This window comes from Chiloscyllium punctatum, chromosome 17, assembly GCF_047496795.1.
Source record: "Chiloscyllium punctatum isolate Juve2018m chromosome 17, sChiPun1.3, whole genome shotgun sequence".
NCBI lineage: Eukaryota > Metazoa > Chordata > Chondrichthyes > Orectolobiformes > Hemiscylliidae > Chiloscyllium > Chiloscyllium punctatum.
This window is the reverse complement of record NC_092755.1, coordinates 98119436-98138694: the sequence shown is the minus strand read 5'-3', so window position 1 is coordinate 98138694 and position 19259 is coordinate 98119436. Positions and strand designations below refer to the sequence as shown.

Below are 19259 nucleotides of genomic sequence, written 5' to 3'. Positions count from 1 at the left end.
AAAGCAACAAGGGCTCCTTCCTATCGGAAAGATGTTGTGAAACTTGAAAGGGCTCAGAAAAGAATTACAAGGATGTTGCCAGGGTTGGAGGGTTTGAGCTATAGGGAGGTGTTTTCCCTGGAGCATCGGAGGCTGAGGGGTGAACTGAAAGAGGATTATAAAATCATGAGGGGCATGGAGAGGATAAATAGACAAAGTCTCTTTCCTAGGGTAGGGGAGTCCAGAACTAGAGGGCATAGGTTCAGGGTGAGGGGGAAAGATATAAAAGAGACCTAAGGGGCAACTTTTTCATGCAGCGGGTTGGTGTATACCACTGGGCAAGAGTTACAGCTGGAGGAAAGGCAATTATGATGCGATTAGGCAAGATTTATGAAGCATAGGATGGGGAAGGAAACTGCAGGGGATGGGCACATTAAAAATGTGGAGCTTATTCAAGGAAACGTTCCTGTGTGCCCTAGATAAGTTAGGCAGGGAGGAAGCTGTAGAGCGCGGGAGCTGTGGTTTACGAAGGAAGTGGAATCTCTGGTCAAGAGGAAGAAGAAGGCTTATGTTAGGATGAGATGTGAAGGCTCAGTTAGGGCGCTTGAGGGTTACAAGGTAGCCAGCAAAGACCTAGAGAGCGAGCTCAGAAGAGCCAGAAGGAGACATGAAAAGTTGTACAGATCACGGTAAACCCTAAGGCTTTCTATAGGTAGTTAAGGAATAAAAGAATGACAAGAGTAAGATTAGGGCCAATCAAGGATAGTAGAGGAGATAGGGGAAGCACTTAATGAATATTTTCTGACAGTATTCACTCTAGAAAACGACAATGTTGTCAAGGAGAATGCTGAGATTCAGGCTACTAGACTAGGTGGGATTGAGATTCACAAGGAAGAGGTATTAGAAATCCTGCAGAGTGTGAAAATAGATAAGTCCTCTGGGCCGGATAGGATTTAGCCTAGGATCCTCTGGGAAGCCAGGGAGGAGATTGCCGAGCCTTTGGCATTGATCTTTCAATCGTCATTGTCTACAGGAATAGTGCCAGAAGACTGGAGGATATCAAATGTGGCTCCCCTGTTCAAGAAGGGGAGTAGAGACAACCCAGGTAATTTATAGACCAGTTGTTGGTATAGTGTTGGAAAAGGTTATAAGAGATAGGATTTATAATCATCTAGAAAAGAATAATTTGATTAGGGATAGTCAGCACGCTTTTGTGAAGGGTAGGCTGTGCCTCATAAACCTTATTGAGTTTTTTGAGGAGGTGACTAAACAGGTAGATGAGAGTAAACCGGTTGATGTGGTGTATATGGATTTTAGCAAGGTGTTCGATAAGGTTCCCCACAGTAGGCTATTGCACAAAATGTGGAAGAATGGGATTGTGGGCGATGTAGTAGTTTGGATCAGTAATTGGCTTGCTGAAAGAAGACAGAGGGTGGTGGTTGATGGGAAATGTTCATCCTAGAATCCAGTTACCAGTGGTGTACCGCAAGGGTCGGTGTTGGGTCCACTGCTGTTCATCATTTTTATAAACGACCTGGATGAGGACGTAGATGGGTGGGTTAGTAAATTTAAAGATGACACTAAGATCGGTGGAATTGTGGATAGTGACGAAGGATGTTGTCAGTTACAGAGAGACATAGACAAGTTGCAGAGCTGGACTGAGAGGTGGCAAATGGAATTTAATGTGGACAAGTGTGAGGCGATTCACTTTGGTTGAAGTAACCGGAATGCAAAGTACTGGGCTAATGGTAAGATTCTTGGTAGTGTAGATGAGCAGAGAGATCTCGGTGTCCAGGTACACAGATCCTTGAAAGTTGCCACCCTGGTTGACAGGGTTGTTAAGAAGGCATACAGTGTTTTAGCTTTTATTAATAGAGGGATCGAGTTCCGGAACCATGAGGTTATGCTGCAGCTGTACAAAACTCTGGTGCGGCTGCACTTGGAGTATTGTGGTCAGTTCTGGTCACCGCATTATAAGAAGGATGTGGAAGCTTTGGAAAAGGTGCAAAGGAGATTTACTGAGATGTTGCCTGGTATGGAGGGAGGGTCTTACGAGGAAAGGCTGAGGGACTTGAGGCTGTTCTCGTTAGAGAGAAGGTTGAGAGGTGACTTAATAGAGACATATAAGATAATCAGGGGTGGACAGGGAGAGCCTTTTTCCAAGTATAGTGGCGGTGAGCACGAGGGGGCATAGCTTTAAATTGAGGGGTGATAGATATAGGACAGATGTCAGAGGCAGTTTCTTTACACAGAGAGTAGTAAGAGTATGGAATGTTTTGCCTGCAATGGTAGTAGATTCGCCAACTTTAAGTACATTTAAGTCGTCATTGGACAAGCATATGGACATACATCGAATAGTGTCGGTTAGATGGGCTTCAGATTAGGTATGACAGGTCGACGCAACATCAAGGGCCTGTACTGTGCTGTAATGTTCTATGTATGGAATGAGCTGCCAGAGGAAGTGGTGGAGGCTGGTACAATTGCCACATTTAAAAGGCATCTGGATGGGTATATGAATAGGAAGGGTTTGGAAGGATATGGGCCGGATGCTGGCAGCTGGGACTAGATTGGGTTGGGATATCTGGTCGGCATGGACAGGTTAACTGAAAGGTCTGTTTCTGTGCTGTACATTTTGACTCTAAATGCTGAAATACCTTGAAGCCACTGCTGACAAAGACCTCCAGAAGATCAAAGCACAGTGGGTGGCAACAACCGAAAGATAACAGAGAATGATGCGATGCGAGAGATCAAACGGTGAAAAATAGAAAAGAAATATGGAGAGAAAAGAACAAGATAATGTAAGAAAGAGGCGAAGTTACTGAGAGAAGGATAACTGAAAGACTGACAGTGAGTGGAGGAAGAAGAAGCTTTCCGTGCCTGTATGTCAGAGAAAAATGTCAATGAAGGTGAGCTCCATAGAATGTGTGCAATGCCTGATAATTTGGTGAACAACGTCAGAAATCACACTTCACCAGGTTAGAGTCAAACAGGTTTATTTGAAATCACAAGCCTTCGCAGCGTCGCTCCTTTGTCAGGCCAGGTGATCAAATCTCAATATCTTTAAGAACAGGTTTTTCAAATTTGTCTTATGCTGAGAGGTTAGTTGTCTGTCAGGATCACAAAGTTCAGAATTACTGCTCAGAACTGCACATTTGATTAAAAGGTATTGAAATTTAGAGCCATTGGGAATTGTTTTCTTACTCATTTAAAAATTCCATGCTGACACAATGGATGGGGGAGGGGGAACATTAAGTGGGACAGGGACAGGCGGGGAAAATGATAGCCTTCTGTCCCCTAATAATCCTGCAACAGGAAGGCTTGCTTACCATTAATGCCCATGTAAGGGCTTCACGCTTCCTCTGGGCAGGAAGCCTTGCAGGGAGATCAACAAAGCAAATCTGTTTGAGGTCCTTAATCTCAAGGAAGGGCCCCATTGCCCAGTAAAGTGGCTAATTGGCACTCAATGTGGGAGGCTTCACAGCCAACACATTGGGCCTCCATCTCTTACATTAAGAAACTCCCTTTATTTAACTCGACAGTGCTGTGACATTGTGTACCTGGACAGTGCAGTGATATTGTGTACCTGGACAGCGCTGTGATATTGTGTACCTGGACGGTGCAGTGATATTGTGTTCCTGGACAGTGCAGTGATATTGTGTATCTGGACAGTGCTGTGATATTGTGTATCTGGACAGTGCTGTGATATTGTGTATCTGGACAGTGCTGTGATATTGTGTATCTGGACAGTGCTGTGATATTGTGTACCTGGACAGTGCTGTGATATTGTGTACCTGGACAGTGCAGTGATATTGTGTACCTGGACAGTGCAGTGATATTGTGTACCTGGACAGTGCTGTGATATTGTGTACCTGGACAGTGCTGTGATATTGTGTACCTGGACAGTGCTGTGATATTGTGTATCTGGACAGTGCTGTGATATTGTGTATCTGGACAGTGCTGTGATATTGTGTATCTGGACAGTGCTGTGATATTGTGTATCTGGACAGTGCTGTGATATTGTGTACCTGGACAGTGCTGTGATATTGTGTACCTGGACAGTGCTGTGATATTGTGTACCTGGACAGTGCTGTGATATTGTGTACCTGGACAGTGCTGTGATATTGTGTACCTGGACAGTGCAGTGATATTGTGTTCCTGGACAGCGCTGTGATATTGTGTACCTGGACAGCGCTGTGATATTGTGTACCTGGACGGTGCAGTGATATTGTGTTCCTGGACGGTGCAGTGATATTGTGTACCTGGGCAGTGCAGTGATATTGTGTACCTGGACAGTGCTGTGATATTGTGTACCTGGACAGTGCTGTGATATTGTGTACCTGGACAGTGCTGTGATATTGTGTACCTGGACAGTGCTGTGATATTGTGTACCTGGACAGTGCTGTGATATTGTGTACCTGGACAGTGCTGTGATATTGTGTACCTGGACAGTGCTGTGATATTGTGTACCTGGACAGTGCTGTGATATTGTGTACCTGGACAGTGCTGTGATATTGTGTACCTGGACAGTGCTGTGATATTGTGTACCTGGACAGTGCTGTGATATTGTGTACCTGGACAGTGCTGTGATATTGTGTACCTGGACAATGCTGTGATATTGTGTACCTGGACGGTGCAGTGATATTGTGTACCTGGACAATGCTGTGATATTGTGTACCTGGACGGTGCAGTGATATTGTGTACCTGGACAGTGCTGTGATATTGTGTACCTGGACAGTGCTGTGATATTGTGTACCTGGACGGTGCAGTGATATTGTGTACCTGGACAGTGCTGTGATATTGTGTACCTGGACAGTGCTGTGATATTGTGTACCTGGACAATGCTGTGATATTGTGTACCTGGACAGTGCAGTGATATTGTGTATCTGGACGGTGCTGTGATATTGTGTCCTGGACGGTGCTGTGATATTGTGTACCTGGACAGTGCTGTGATATTGTGTACCTGGACAGTGCTGTGATATTGTGTATCTGGACGATGCTGTGATATTGTGTACCTGGACGGTGCTGTGATATTGTGTACCTGGACAGTGCTGTGATATTGTGTATCTGGACAGTGCAGTGATATTGTGTACCTGGACGGTGCTGTGATATTGTGTACCTGGACAATGATGTGATATTGTGTACCTGGACAGTGCTGTGATACTGTGTACCTGGACAGTGCAGTGATATTCTGTATCTGGACAGTGCTGTGATATTGTGTACCTGGACGGTGCTGTGACATTGTGTACCTGGACAGTGCTGTGATATTGTGTACCTGGACAGTGCTGTGATATTGTGTACCTGGACAATGCTGTGATATAGTGTACCTGGACAGTGCAGTGATATTGTGTACCTGGACGGTGCTGTGATATTGTGTACCTGGACAGTGCTGTGATATTGTGTACCTGGACGGTGCTGTGATATTCTGTATCTGGACAGTGCTGTGATATTGTGTACCTGGACAGTGCTGTGGTAATGTGTACCTGGACGGTGCTGTGATATTGTGTATCTGGACAGTGCTGTGATATTGTGTACCTGGACGGTGCTGTGATATGGTGTACCTGGACAATGCTGTGATATTGTGTACCTGGACAATGCTGTGATACTATGTACCTGGACAGTGCTGTGATATTGTGTATCTGGACAGTGCTGTGATATTGTGTACCTGGACAATGCTGTGATATTGTGTATCTGGACAGTGCTGTGATATTGTGTATCTGGACGGTGCTGTGATATTGTGTATCTGGACGGTGCTGTGTTATTGTGTATCTGGACAGTGCTGTGATATTGTGTACCTGGACAGTGCTGTGATATTGTGTACCTGGACAATGCTGTGATATTGTGTATCTGGACAATGCTGTGATATTGTGTATCTGGACAGTGCTGTGATATTGTGTACCTGGACAGTGCTGTGATATTGTGTATCTGGACAATGCTGTGATATTGTGTATCTGGACAGTGCTGTGATATTGTGTACCTGGACAGTGCTGTGATATTGTGTATCTGGACAGTGCTGTGATATTGTGTACCTGGACGGTGCTGTGATATTGTGTACCTGGACAATGCTGTGATATTGTGTACCTGGACAGTGCTGTGATATTGTGTACCTGGACAATGCTGTGATATTATGTGCCAGGTATTGCTGTGATGTTGGTCTATTGCCTGCTTGATGAGGACAGTGCAGCCTCTATGTACTTTTAGCCAGGTCTCAAGCGGAATGCTGGGAATGAAGGAAAGATATTCAGGTCAAAAAAGAAAGTGACAAACTGGATCTGAATTTAGTTTGGGGAATGAAGTTCAGGAAAATGCTTGGCAGATGCTTTTGCAACTCGAAGACTCTGGGTGCAATTCTGCAAGACTCAGTTACTCAGTCCCTTGCTTTTTGCAGCATATATTAATGATTCAGATTCAAATGATGGGGCAATGTTAAAGAAAGGATAAATAGACAAATTCTTTTCCCTGGGGTTGGGGAGTCCAGAACTAGAGGACCTAGGTTTAGGGTGAGGGGAAAGATATAAAAGAGACCTAAGGGGCAACTTTTTCACGCAGAGGGTGGTACGTGTATGGAATGAGCTGTCAGAGGAGGGTGGAGGCTGTTACAATTGCAACATTTAAGAGGCATTTGGATGGGTATATGAATAGGAAGGATTTGGAGGGATATGGGCCGGGTGCTGGCAGGTGGGACTAGATTGGGTTGGGATATCTGGCCGGCATGGACAGGTTGGACCGAAGAGTCTGTTTCCATGCTGTACATCACTATGACTCTATAAGTTGCAATATGCTCCATAATCAGGACTATCAATCAGGAGAAAAGCTTAAGACCAGAGGAAGTTATCCATGTTCTCATGATCTGTGCTGAGAAATGGGGCATGGAATCCAGTGTGGAGAAGCAGGAGATAAAGCATTTTTGGCAATTGCAGCAAGGCAAGGAGCACAAGGCACACGGTGCAACATGCAGAAATCTAGGGACCTTGGATCATATATCCACAGATCTTGAAATGTGGCAGGATAGGTTGCTGAGGTGGTTAAGAAGGAATATTGCATTTGTTTCTACATTAGCTAAGGTAAGAGCCGGGAGAGTCTGCAAGAATTTGATGTGTCACCAGAAGATAGAGCACAGAAATGGGAAAAATATCATAACTCAGATAACGTCTCCACAAAAACTAGTATACTCATACAGCCCCATGTTCCATACAACTGTGGACACACAGCTCTTCAAATTCTAAAGTTAGAGAAAAGGGTTAGTATTTATATGGGTGACAGGGATCCTGCCCACCAAGTCGAGAGCTCTGTGTCATCTCCTTTAAGGAAGGCCTGCCAGAATCAGCAGTCCACCAGAGGCAGTGCCAGTAGGAGGGGCTACAGCTATTGTCAATCTACCCGGCAGAGGCCCAGAGTCAGTGAGGGACTCTAGGCCACAGTTCGCAAGGGTGGGATGGATGTCATGGGATGGGGGTTGAGGAGGCTGAAGGTGGTTGGCTGCAAAGGCAGAGGGGTGGTACCAAGTCTCCTCCATATTCCTGATGTCCGTGCTTTTAATCAGATAAGGCTAAACAGGTAAGGGCTTGCTATTTGGGCTTTTACGTATGGCAACTGGCCAGCCGGCTATTGGGTGAATACTAGTTATGGTGGAATGCGACCTTTCAGAGTATTAACTGTCCAGTTAAGTGCCTCAATTGGCATTTGGACATGAAAGCCATCCACAAGTAATCTCATTCGCACTTAAGCAGGGCAAAGTTGTGGACACAGTGGTGTCCCCATGGAATCCTCTTGCCCAATTTAATGCCTTCTCAATCTCCAAACTCATAGTGGAGGGCATTTATTTCAGGCCCAACTGTGGGGAACAAGAGTGGTAAGTTCTTAAATGCTTTTCTCTGCACACCTACTCTATGCTCAAAGTCTTTTACAATTACACCTGCAAGTTCCCCTCCAAGCCACATATCATCCTGACTTGGAAATATATCACCATCCTGTGTCCTCCTGAAGCGAGCTCAAGTCCCTGAGACCCTCTCCCTAGCTGTTATGGCTGCCCCTATGACTTGAGGACTGCACAGCTCACCCCCACCTCCTGCTGTGTAATTAGAGAATTGCAATAAATGTTGGACTTGTTAATAAAGGTCATATCCCATCATTGACAAAAAAAAATTAAAAACTGTTGCAGGAGGTACAACAAGGGAAAAAATAAATAGAAAACAAAGACTTGTTAATGGAGGCTCCTACAATTCATTGAGTAGCTTAAAGAATGTGAATTTTCAGGGGAGTACAGTAAAAACAAAACTATCAGGAAGAAATCACTACAGATCAAAGAACTAACATAGTTCACTGCAACATCCAATATTTTAACTAGATCAATCCAGTTTGATGCACTTACCATTCCAACCATATTTTTTACAGCCTTCAAAGAGGAGATTAGGAGAAAGAAAAACAAAAAGCTTTAGATTCATGCATAGGTGATACACAAGTGCAGTAAATTGAAATAGCAGTCACCAAACATTAAAGCTTAAATGAATATACACAGAAAGAGACACCAAGCAGGAGGAGTCTAGCATAACACTGTTACCTTGCATCACACATTTGTTTAATTAGGTTCATTGAGAGTAACGAAGCCAGCTGTATTAAAGAGATATCAAAGGGTAGCAGACGGTTGAGATATTTTTGGAGGAAGTTTTCTATGGTTTTATTATATTTGTGCAAGTAATTTTCTTTTTATTTTATCTCTAGCCATGAAACAGCTTGCAGACCTGCTCCAGTCCCACCATATGTTGGACGACAATCAGCTACTTGATGTGTGAAAGTGACATGGGGTGACTTGGTATCTGATTTCCTCCCACTCCCTGTGGGAATACTTCTAATCTCCAACTGATGAACCATGGAGAAGGCTTGCATTTGACCACATTGTAGCATTAGTATGCTGGAAAATCACCATGTGAACTTAAACTGAAACTAACTATGAGGGAAGAGACTGGAAAGCTACAAAAGACATTCTAAATCTGCCCTATAGTACAATACGCAAACTCTTCACTATCACTAGGTGTCTGTAGTGTAACTAGTAACAGTGACTTAACGCACCAATTACATCTGATACCAGCTGTCAAAACCACCACAGATTATTAAATCACATCTGGCAATTACACTGTGATATCTTTGAGTTTATAAATGTTTATTCTAGTCATCTAAAACTCATTGTGCACTATTTTATGAGTATATTGTTTTATAAAAGCTGTAATGTTAAACCAATATTACATAGCATAAATTCCAGATTACATTTTCACAACCATATAGTTGACAACACTTAGTTCATCTTGTGAATCTTAAACTGAATTTCTTCATTTGCTTTAATATTTATAATAATTCCAACTTCTCTTTCTCTTCAGAACCCTTTCCTTTGGTGAAGTGGCGATGGGAATACAGTTTGCTTCCACCTCCACATTACCAGTGTTCAAAGGCAATCCCCTGCGGGTGACTCACTAAGATGAGGAACTAATGTGGGACAGTTGCCTTAAACTGTCTTGTACTCCATTTCTACCTTGTCTCAGTACCCTTGTAAAACCTCCATTCTGAGAGCATTCGAGTCTTCCTACTCCTAAAAATCTATGAAATGTTCACAGCAATTCAGAATTGAAAATAAAATTCCATAAATCACCATTATCCAATAACCGTAGTTTGCATGTGTGTGTATTTTGACACCATAAAAAGGGCTGGATTAAACAGGCTGGAATAGTCAACTATCATATTCAATTACAGCCACTACAATAAAGAAGGAAGATATTCCAGAAACACAGCTGAGAGGATTGTGAATAATTCTTGCATGGAGGAAAGGTTCAAATAAAGAAAAAGAAGGCACTGCACTACAAGTCAGGAATTGTCAACCTACTTTAGGCAACATATAATTTACAACTATCCCAACTGTGATGTCAGAGCAAATTACTGCAGATGCTAGAAACTGCACTGAAAGCAAAAAGTGCTGGAAATCACAGCAGGTCAGGCAGCCTCCATGGAGTGAGAGCAAGCTAACGTTTCAAGTCTAGATGACTCTTCAGAGCTGCTGAAGCTCGTCAGCTCTGATGAAGGGTCATCTAGACTCCAAATGTTAGCTTGCTCTCTCTCCACTGATGCTGCCTGACCTGCTGTGATTTTCAGTACTTTTTGCTTCACCCCAAATGTGAAGTATACAGAATCATTATCACTGGTATGGCATAAAAATCAGCACTGTCTGTCAAAGGTACCATGAATTACTTTTGTATATTTGTTGCATGTAAGGTTTTAGAATGACTTGTGGGCTTTAAATTGAGAATGTATTGAGTTACGTTCTTACATATTGTTGAAGAAGCTCATGCATTTGATTTTTTTTAATTACAGCTAATTCCTCAGGATTCAACAGCAGATTGTGTTTTTGAGGTATTCCCACTTCTGCAAGATAAGGGAACCTTACAAATTCAGTGTGTTCAGGATTTCCTCTGACTTTTAAAATCCACTGAGAAGAAAGTGTTCATTTGAGGAGCTGAACATTTCCCACAAGTTCAGCTTTACTGGTGCTCTTTAAAGGGTGATCCACAGATATACACAAATTTGTTCAGATTATTTTCTCTTCATCTTTTGAGTTCCATCCCAATAGGTGAATTGGAAAGAGCAATTGGTGTGAGCTATTGGGGTTGGACTTAATACTGCTCTCACCTGAAGTACAAAGATAGACTCTTCCCTTCAGCTCTCACTGAACAGTAATCAGAGGGAGGGTCATTATCTGATCTTCAATTCTCTGGTATCTTGCTACTATATAACTGACTTGCCACTGCCCAGGTTTTTACTACTAAGACAGACAGCTCGAGTTGGGGAACTTTTCAGCTCAGAAGACTTACCTCAGTTTAAAGCTGGACCCAATTTTCTCCCTGGGCAGGAGAGAGCTGGACTCAGGTGGAGCTGATCCCAGTTGCAGATACAAAGCTTCCGTGGAGGTGGGAGAGAGCTGAGGTGGACTGGTTATAAGGCCCACGTTCATTCTTGGGTATTTTGTTTCACTTGTTTTGAAACCTGTTAGGCTTCCTGGCCTCATATCTCACAACCCATCCACTCTCCCTTCTACCCACCATGGCCCCTCCACGGCCACTCACCAAGTATCCAGCATGGTCTACATCTCACACACAAACTTGACGCTGAAAGAAACTCTCATTCGTGAAACTAATTCACAGCTTATAAATCCCCCCAAGGGTTTGAATCACTTATAAAAAGAAATTATTTAGCCTCTCCATCAAAAACAACTATTAATTTAATACCCTTTTTAATCTGCTAATCAACCTGGGAGCGCTGCTGAGATAATTATAGCTTCTGAAACTCAGCCAAGCATGAATGTTACTAATCCTTAGGAAATGTCAGGAAATAATGCTTTTGGAACTTTGTTAACAGATGGCATTACTTTTTCTACCTTTTCTAAGTTCTCACTTAGAAACTCAACTTTCTTCCCATGTATAAAGAGCAGGTGATTTAAAAAAAACTTCAGATAATAAAACTTAACAGATCTTAGATGTCTTTCAAAAGCATTTATATCCACTGCACAGATTCCATGACTCCTGCACTTGGAAGCCCTTGGAAGAGCTAAATGGGATTTGGTTGAATTCAATGCCAAATTCAAATTGCATTATTGAGTTTGGATTTCCCTCCTGTATGAATCATGTGGCACTCCTCCCCGACTGGCAAAACTGGGATCTTTTGGAAATGGATCTGTAATTTTGTCTCAACTTCCTTTTTCAAAAGGTCACTTACTCTTCCTGATTCCCCCAAAATTAGATCCTACACACTAACGATATGGAACATTATCATTTATAAATTTGCACTGGATTTTTTTTAGCCTTAATTTCATTAAACACGCTATTGAATTTGGACTTAAGAGCTGCAATTGTTTAAGAGATTAAATCAGAATTTGAAAAATGTTTGCTGCTGACATTAGGTTTAATAAAAAGTCAAACTAATGTCAACAACTCACGCCTCAGGTTCTATCGTACACACAATGTTCACCGGGCTTTCTGTTTCAACAAGTTCAGTGAATGTGATGATTTCAGACTGCAAGATTACCTCTCACCTTTACAATCCTTTGATTACACAAAAAGGAACAGCCTTACACATCTGGTTCTCTAGTTGGGTAAAGGCACTAATTCAGCTTTTTAAAAATGTAACATTGCTGCATTTATGTGTAATACTAACACTCTCACCCAGAAAGATCAGGCAAAACCTACTCCTAAATGTGAACTAAATAGAGGACTTTGGCCATTGTAATTGACTCCCACTGATTCCATCCTTACAAAGTATCTTGCACTTAACTTGGTCATGAGCGACGGGCTTGTTCCTGGGCTGTACTGTTCAATGGTCTAACTTTTACAGAGAAGAATAGCTCTTCAGAGGGAAGTGAGGAAATGGTCAAGATTAATAAAAAGAAAGAAAATAAGTATTTTCATTTCTAACATTAAAAACTAACTTTTATCGTTGATTTGACACATTTTGACTCAAATTATTTCTGTTTGTTATGATTTTGCTTTGGCTACGAAATCACTTATAAAGTTTAAGAAAATTAGGTGAATGTAAGTAAATTAAATACGTGATGTTTAATGTCATGGCAGAGAACAGACAACAGTTCAGTTTGAGTATCTATAGATCAAGAGCTGTGTATCTTTAAACAGGATCTGTTAATTACATAATGAATTTGAATGTTGACCTGCTCAGACTTTTAATCAGTAAGGGAATCAAGGGTTTTGGGGAAAAGGCAGGAAAGTGGACTTGAGCTTTATCAAATCAGCCATGATCTCAGTGAATGGCAAAGCAGCCTCGATGGACTGAATGGCCTACTTCTGTTCCAATATCTTAGTGTCTTAATGTGTGCTTGTGGCCCAGCCACTCACGATACATATCAATGGTGTGGAGGTGGGAACCAAGTTTGTGGATGGTACAAAGCTAAGCAGGAACGTGTGCTGTGGGGAAGATTTAAGAGGCTTCAGAAGGATTTGGAAAGGCTTAGTGAATGGGCAAGAACATGGAAGATGGAGTATAATGTGGAAAATATATAATCTGCTAAGTATTTCTGAAATGGTAAGAGTTTGGGAAGTGTAGATGTATAAAAGAGATCTAGGTGTCTTCATCAATCAGTTAATAGAAGCTAACATACAAATGCAGCATACTATTTGGAAGGCTCATGGAACGTAGACTTTATCGCAAAACAATCTGCGTACAGTGGTAGTAAAATCTTGCTTCAGTTGTATAAGAGTTTGATTAGACTGCACCTGGAGTACTGTGTGCAGTTACTTTTATAATTATTATTATGATAGAGGAAGTGCAATATAATTTCATCAGACTTGCTCCTAGGATAGCAGGACTGTCCTATGAAGAGAGATTGGGCAAACTAGACCTGGCCTTTATTCTCTAGCATTTTGAAAAATGAAAAGTGATCTTATTGAAGCCCACAAAATAAAAAGTCATTGCAGTAAGGTGTTTCCTTTGGTTGTGGGTGGTCTAGACCTAGGGGGCACAATTTTAAAAAGGAAGCCATTTAGGAGAAGATAAGACAAAATTTTATTTCTCAGAAGATTGGGAATCTATGGAATTTTCTAACCCAAAAGGTGCTGGAATCATAAGCCTTTGAGTATTTGTAGAGATTGATTTCTGATTATTAATGGCATAGAAAGTACGGGGATAGTGTGGGTAAAAGGTATTGATGTATTTGATCAGCCACAATTCTATTAAATGGCAGAACAGGATCTGATAAGAAATGTCTGTTCTAAGAATGAAAACAAATAAAATTACTAACCATTTAATGCAGCATTTGAGGAAGTGATATTATTGCAAGACTGTTCATACAATGACCCAAATAATGTTTTGGGAACCTGGGTTTGAAACGGTGAAATGTAGGTTCAATAAAAATTCAGAGTGAACAGTCTGATGATGACCACATAACCATTGTTATCAGCTGGTTCACTAATATTGTTTAGGGAAGGAAACTGCCATCCTTATTGGTCTGGCCTACATGTGACTCCACACCCACAACATTATGGTTGATTGTTAACTGCCCTTTGGGCAACAAATAATAGTCGATCCAGTGATGCCTCCCCCCCATCGCATGAATGTTTTAAAACAGAAGTCTGCCCAGATGAATGGTCTACTCTTGTTCCAGTGTTCCTGCATTCTTTCTTCTCTTGTAGATTGTTCTCTTTTGACTGAAGTGGATGCAATGGTTAAAAATCACACAACACCAGGTTATAGTCCAACAAGCTTAATTGGAAGCACTAGCTTTCGGAGTGCTGCTCCTTCACAAGGTGGTTGTTGAGTACACAACTGTAAGACACAAAATTTATAGCAAAAGTTGACAGTGTGATGTAACTGAAATTATACATTGTTTGTTAAGTCTCTCTCAGAGACTTAACAAACAATTAAGGTATTTTTCAATGTATAATTTTAGTTACATCACTGTAAACTTTTGCTATAAATTCTGTGTCTTACAATTGTGTCCTCCACAACTGCCTGATGAAGAAGCGACGCTCCGAAAGCTAGTGCTTCCAATTAAACCTGTTGGACTATAACCTGGTGTTGTGTGATTTTTAACTTTGTACACTCCAGTCCAATACCGGCATCTCCAATTGAGGATAATGGCGTTTTTAACTGATATTATTTCCTGGATATTCCATATTATTTGGTTGTCCCGTTGTTGTTTTAAGTAACATTATCATCGACAGCCACGGGTGAGGTGCCAGAAGATCGGAGGGTGGTAAATGCTCTGCCATTTTTAAAAGAAGGGCTACAAAGAAAAGCCAGGGAACTACAGATTGGTGAGCCTGACATTAATAGTGGGTAACGTACTGGAGGGGATTCTGACAGACAGAATGCACATGCAGTTGGAAAGATTAGGGATAGTCAGTTTGGCTTTGTGCAAGGGAAATAGGGTTTCACAAATTTGATTGAGTTTTTTGAAGAGGTGACCAAAAGGATAGAGAAGGCAGAACAGCAGTTGTCTACATGAACTTCAGCAAGGCCTTCAACATCGTATTGCACTGGTTTGTAAGGTTAGATCATATGGGATCCAAGGGAGCTAGCCAACTGGATTAAAAAATTGACTTGACAGTAGTAGATAGAGGGTGGTAGTAGAGGGTTGTTTTTCAGACTGGAGGCCTATGACCAGCAGTGTGCTGCAAGGATCGGTGCTGGATCTACTGTCATTTGTCATTTACATAAATTACTTGGAACAGATATAGAAGGCATGGTTAGTAAGTTTGCAGATGATTCCAAAATTGGTAGCATGAAGAAGGTCATCTAAGAGCACAACAGGATCTTGATCAACTGAGCCAGTGGGCTGAGGAATGCAGATGGAGTGTAATTCTGATGAATGTGAGATGTTCCCCGTTTTAGAAAGACAAACCAAGGCAAAATGTATGGTAGGGCCCCTAGGGGTGTTGTCAAACAGAGAGACAAGATGAGACATAGGGGTCCAGGTGCATAGTTCCTTGAAAATGTCAGACAGGGTGGCGAAGAAGGCATTTAACATGCTTGCCTTCACCAGTCAGAACAGTGAATGCAGGAATTGGAGCATCATGTTACACCTATGCAAGACATTGGTGAGACCATATTTGGAGTACTGCATACAATTCTTGTTGCCCTGCTAAAGGAAGGATATTATTAAACTAGAAACAGTGCAAAAAAGGTTTGCAAGGATGTTACAAAGACTAGAAGGTTTGACTTATAAGGAGAGAATGGAGCTATTTTCCCTCGAGTGTCAGAGGCTAAGGGGTGACCTTTATAAAGGTTTATAAAATCATGAGAGGCATAGGTAAGGTCTAGCCAAGTTCTTTTCCCAACGGATGGGGAGTCCAACTTCGACAGCATAGGTTTAAGTTGAGAGGGGACAGATTCAAAAGGTCATTTGGACAGGTACATGAATGCGGAAGGTTTAGAGGGAGAAAGGCCAATGGAGACAAATGGGACTAGCTCAGTTTATGAAACTGGGCTGGCCTGGACAAGTTGGGCCAAAGGGCCTGTTTCCATGCTGTATGACTCTATGACTGTACTCTACAATTGCAGTACAGTACAATGCTAGTAAGACATCAATTTGTGGTAGTTAATACTCAACTTTTCCTTTATCATGGCCGGATTGGTAAATTATTGAGACTGGGAGCTGTAATGAGGGTGGCATCGAATAGTCCAATATCGTGTCAGTCTACTCATCTGCTTTTGAATATTCTCATCACATTTATCATCTTCTGATTTTTATTTGTTCCATTATTCTACAACAAGTACGTAATAATTTTTCAAAGGTCAATCTCTGGTAAAATATGCTTATTTGGAGAATGTAAACAGATAAAATTAAGAGCCATTTAATCTTTGTCATGTCAACTCCTTTCCAAAATGTGTTAATAATTGCTGTCAAAGCATTACGCCTAGCATTCATCAGGACATAACTGCAAGAATACCAAATCTTAAACAGAACAATAATTTATAATGCAGACATTCCTTGGTTCACCCTGCATGACAATGCACTGACCAGTCAAGTCGAGTTGCTTGGTTTGAATTTAAACAAAAGCTTGGCAGTTATGTGTTCCCTAGTTCATTCTCCATGGTAACACCTCTATCAATCAGAGTCAACCAGTCAACACTGCTTCTACTGCAGTATAAATTTTTGTTCCATTTGAGATTTGTTATTCTTGTAATTTAGTGTTGATAAGTGCACAACAAAATGCTCCACAGCAAGTCTCTTTTTTTCTGCTTAACTTATTAATTATAGTCGTGTTATCAGAAGGAAATTTTTTAAAATACTCTACACCAGAGATCCAAGTTTTAAGAACTTCCATGAGTCCTGGAGAGCTAAATTTACATAACAAAGATGGCAGCATCACAACCTACTTTCAGTGATAAAGAGCAAAATCTAGAGATCAAAGTTTGTTCTCACCCGATTAATAAGCTGTTCTCCTGTCTCTGAAGCTGTTATAAGTTTGCAGAGAGCTTGCAGCGCAGCATGGGGCAACCCTTAACACAAGAGAAAGAGTATTACATGCAAATTAATGGAAATTCTACATAAATACAATGAATGTGCAACATAGTAAGACAATGATCTATATAAATCCAAGGCCATATGCACAGTGACATATATAAACACCAAAATAAACTAAACACATATACAACATACATGATTACAATGCCAAAACCCTCCGTATGCAAGTACTCCACAATATTTCATGTCACATCAAGGCATTCATTTGTAGGGTACAGAAGCAAACACTCCAAAACAAAAATAATAGAGCCACAGGTCTTCAGACTCTTATTTGGCTTGTCTTCAAACAAAATCAGGGTTCAATCTTATGTCTTGGATTGTAATCAACCTTCAAACGAACTCTCCTGCATTGAATTAATATTTATTCAATCTTATAAGCTTTAAAGGATACCTACCCACACTTTAACAGCAGAATGATACATTATGTTTTATGTGGGAAAATATTCCTGTCCTTAAAAAATTGGTATAGTTGCCAATTTACCTCAAGCATCACCACAGTAGAATCGCTAATATATATCCAGCTGTCACTGTATTCATGGAATGTACACATGCACAAATACAATCGAAAACATTGTGACTTATGTAGGCATATTTACACACATTGGGAAGATACATAGCATTTCATACATAAAACGTTGACATGGCATTATGTATAATCGTAACCACAATAATGAAACATGTTCATCTGCATCAAAATAGCACCATAATCATTTGGTAATAATATATGTTCAAAGTATGACATGCTGTTTTAAAATGACAGGGATGTTATATCATCTGAAGAAGTGGTGGATGAGGGCACAATTAGAACGTTTAATAGACTTTTGGATAATTACATGAATAGGAAAGGTTTGGAGGGATATGGGCCAGGGACAGGCAGGTGGGACTAGTTTAGTTTGGGATTATGTTTGACATGGACTGGTTGGACCGAAGGGTCTGTTTCCATGCTGTATGAGTTTTTATGTAACGCAAATGTGTTCTTCTGCTACAGTGCAGCAATGCCCTTTGATCCACAAAGTCTATTTGCTAACTAACCAGAACCTCAATGCATTGACCATTTAATTACTGTTTGGTCAGGGATCATCAAATTTTCAAGGGTATTAATCAGTTTTAGACTTCAAATGGATCAACAATAGTATTTATAATCGATTTTGAATCTAAACAAAAGTTTAACATTTCTCTCTTCATTTTTGCTGTTTGCAATCTTTCATGGCATTCTGCATTAGAATTTGGAGTATAGATTCAGTTGATAAGAAATACGAAGCTTTGTGGCACAATGGACAATGTAAATTCTATGAGGTTATCTTCCACGTAAAATTTGAAAAGGAAGGATTGCTTGCGAAAAGTAAGTAAATTCACGAGATATTGCATGGACGTTCTGAGAGCCAATCTATGTGGTCAATGGAACTGCGGCAAAGTAAGACAATCCAGTCAGAGCTCCTCTACTCCACCCATAGTTTTCCCTTTGTCTTTTTTTTTACCCACCTTCTTGTTTTTTTTCAACTAGTGACTTTGACTTACCCGGAAGGGAATGGAGGGGCTGGCAAGACCTGGAGGTGAATCCTAGAGCCACACAAGGATACAGTCCCAGAGCGAAGGGCAGCGCAGGGAAGCAATCCCAGATGGAGTCCAGTGAGGGGAAGCAGACCCTGGGGCACAGCCCAGTGAGGGGAAGCAGACCCTGGTGGAGCCCAGTGAGGGGAAGCAGACCCTTGGGCACAGCCCAGTGAGGGGAAGCAGACCCTGGTGGAGCCCAGTGAGGGGAAACAGTTCCTGGGGCATAGCCCAGTGAGGGGAAGCAGACCTGGTGGAGCCCAGTGAGGGTAAGCAGACCCTGGGGCACAGCCCAGTGAGGGGAAGCAGACCCTGGTGGAGCTCAGTGAGGGGAAGCAGTCCCTGGTGGAGCCCAGTGAGGGGAAGCAGACCCTTGGGCACAGCCCAGTGAGGGGAAACAGTCCCTGGTGGAGCCCAGTGAGGGGAAACAGTTCCAGGGGCACAGCCCAGTGAGGGGAAACATTTCCTGGGGCACAGCCCAGTGAGGGGAAACATTTCCTGGGGCACAGCCCAGTGAGGGGAAGCAGACCCTGGGGCAGAGCCCAGTGAGGGGAAGCAATCCCTGAGGCAGAGCCCAGTGAGGGGAAGCAGACCCTGGTGGAGCCCAGTGAGGGGAAACAGTTCCAGGGGCACAGCCCAGTGAGGGGAAACATTTCCTGGGGCAGAGCCCAGTGAGGAGAATCTCTGAGGCAGAGCCCAGTGAGGGGAAACAGTC

The 19259-nt window shown here is 41.9% G+C and overlaps 1 protein-coding gene across 6 annotated transcripts in view; it reads right to left on the bottom strand.

Moving 5' to 3' along the window:
• The window catches only part of ttc28 (tetratricopeptide repeat domain 28), a 760569-nt gene that overhangs the window by 36557 nt on the left and 704753 nt on the right, over window positions 1-19259 (bottom strand). For 4 of the 6 annotated variants that reach the window (XM_072588038.1, XM_072588039.1, XM_072588042.1 and 1 more), the window contains 2 exons: window positions 16892-16968; window positions 8348-8371 (listed from right to left, as the gene is read on the bottom strand). In XM_072588038.1, coding sequence (XP_072444139.1) covers window positions 8348-8371; window positions 16892-16968 — 101 coding nt within the window. The remainder of the gene's footprint in view (window positions 1-8347; window positions 8372-16891; window positions 16969-19259) is intronic. The other 2 variants (XM_072588040.1, XM_072588041.1) reach the window with 1 other exon arrangement.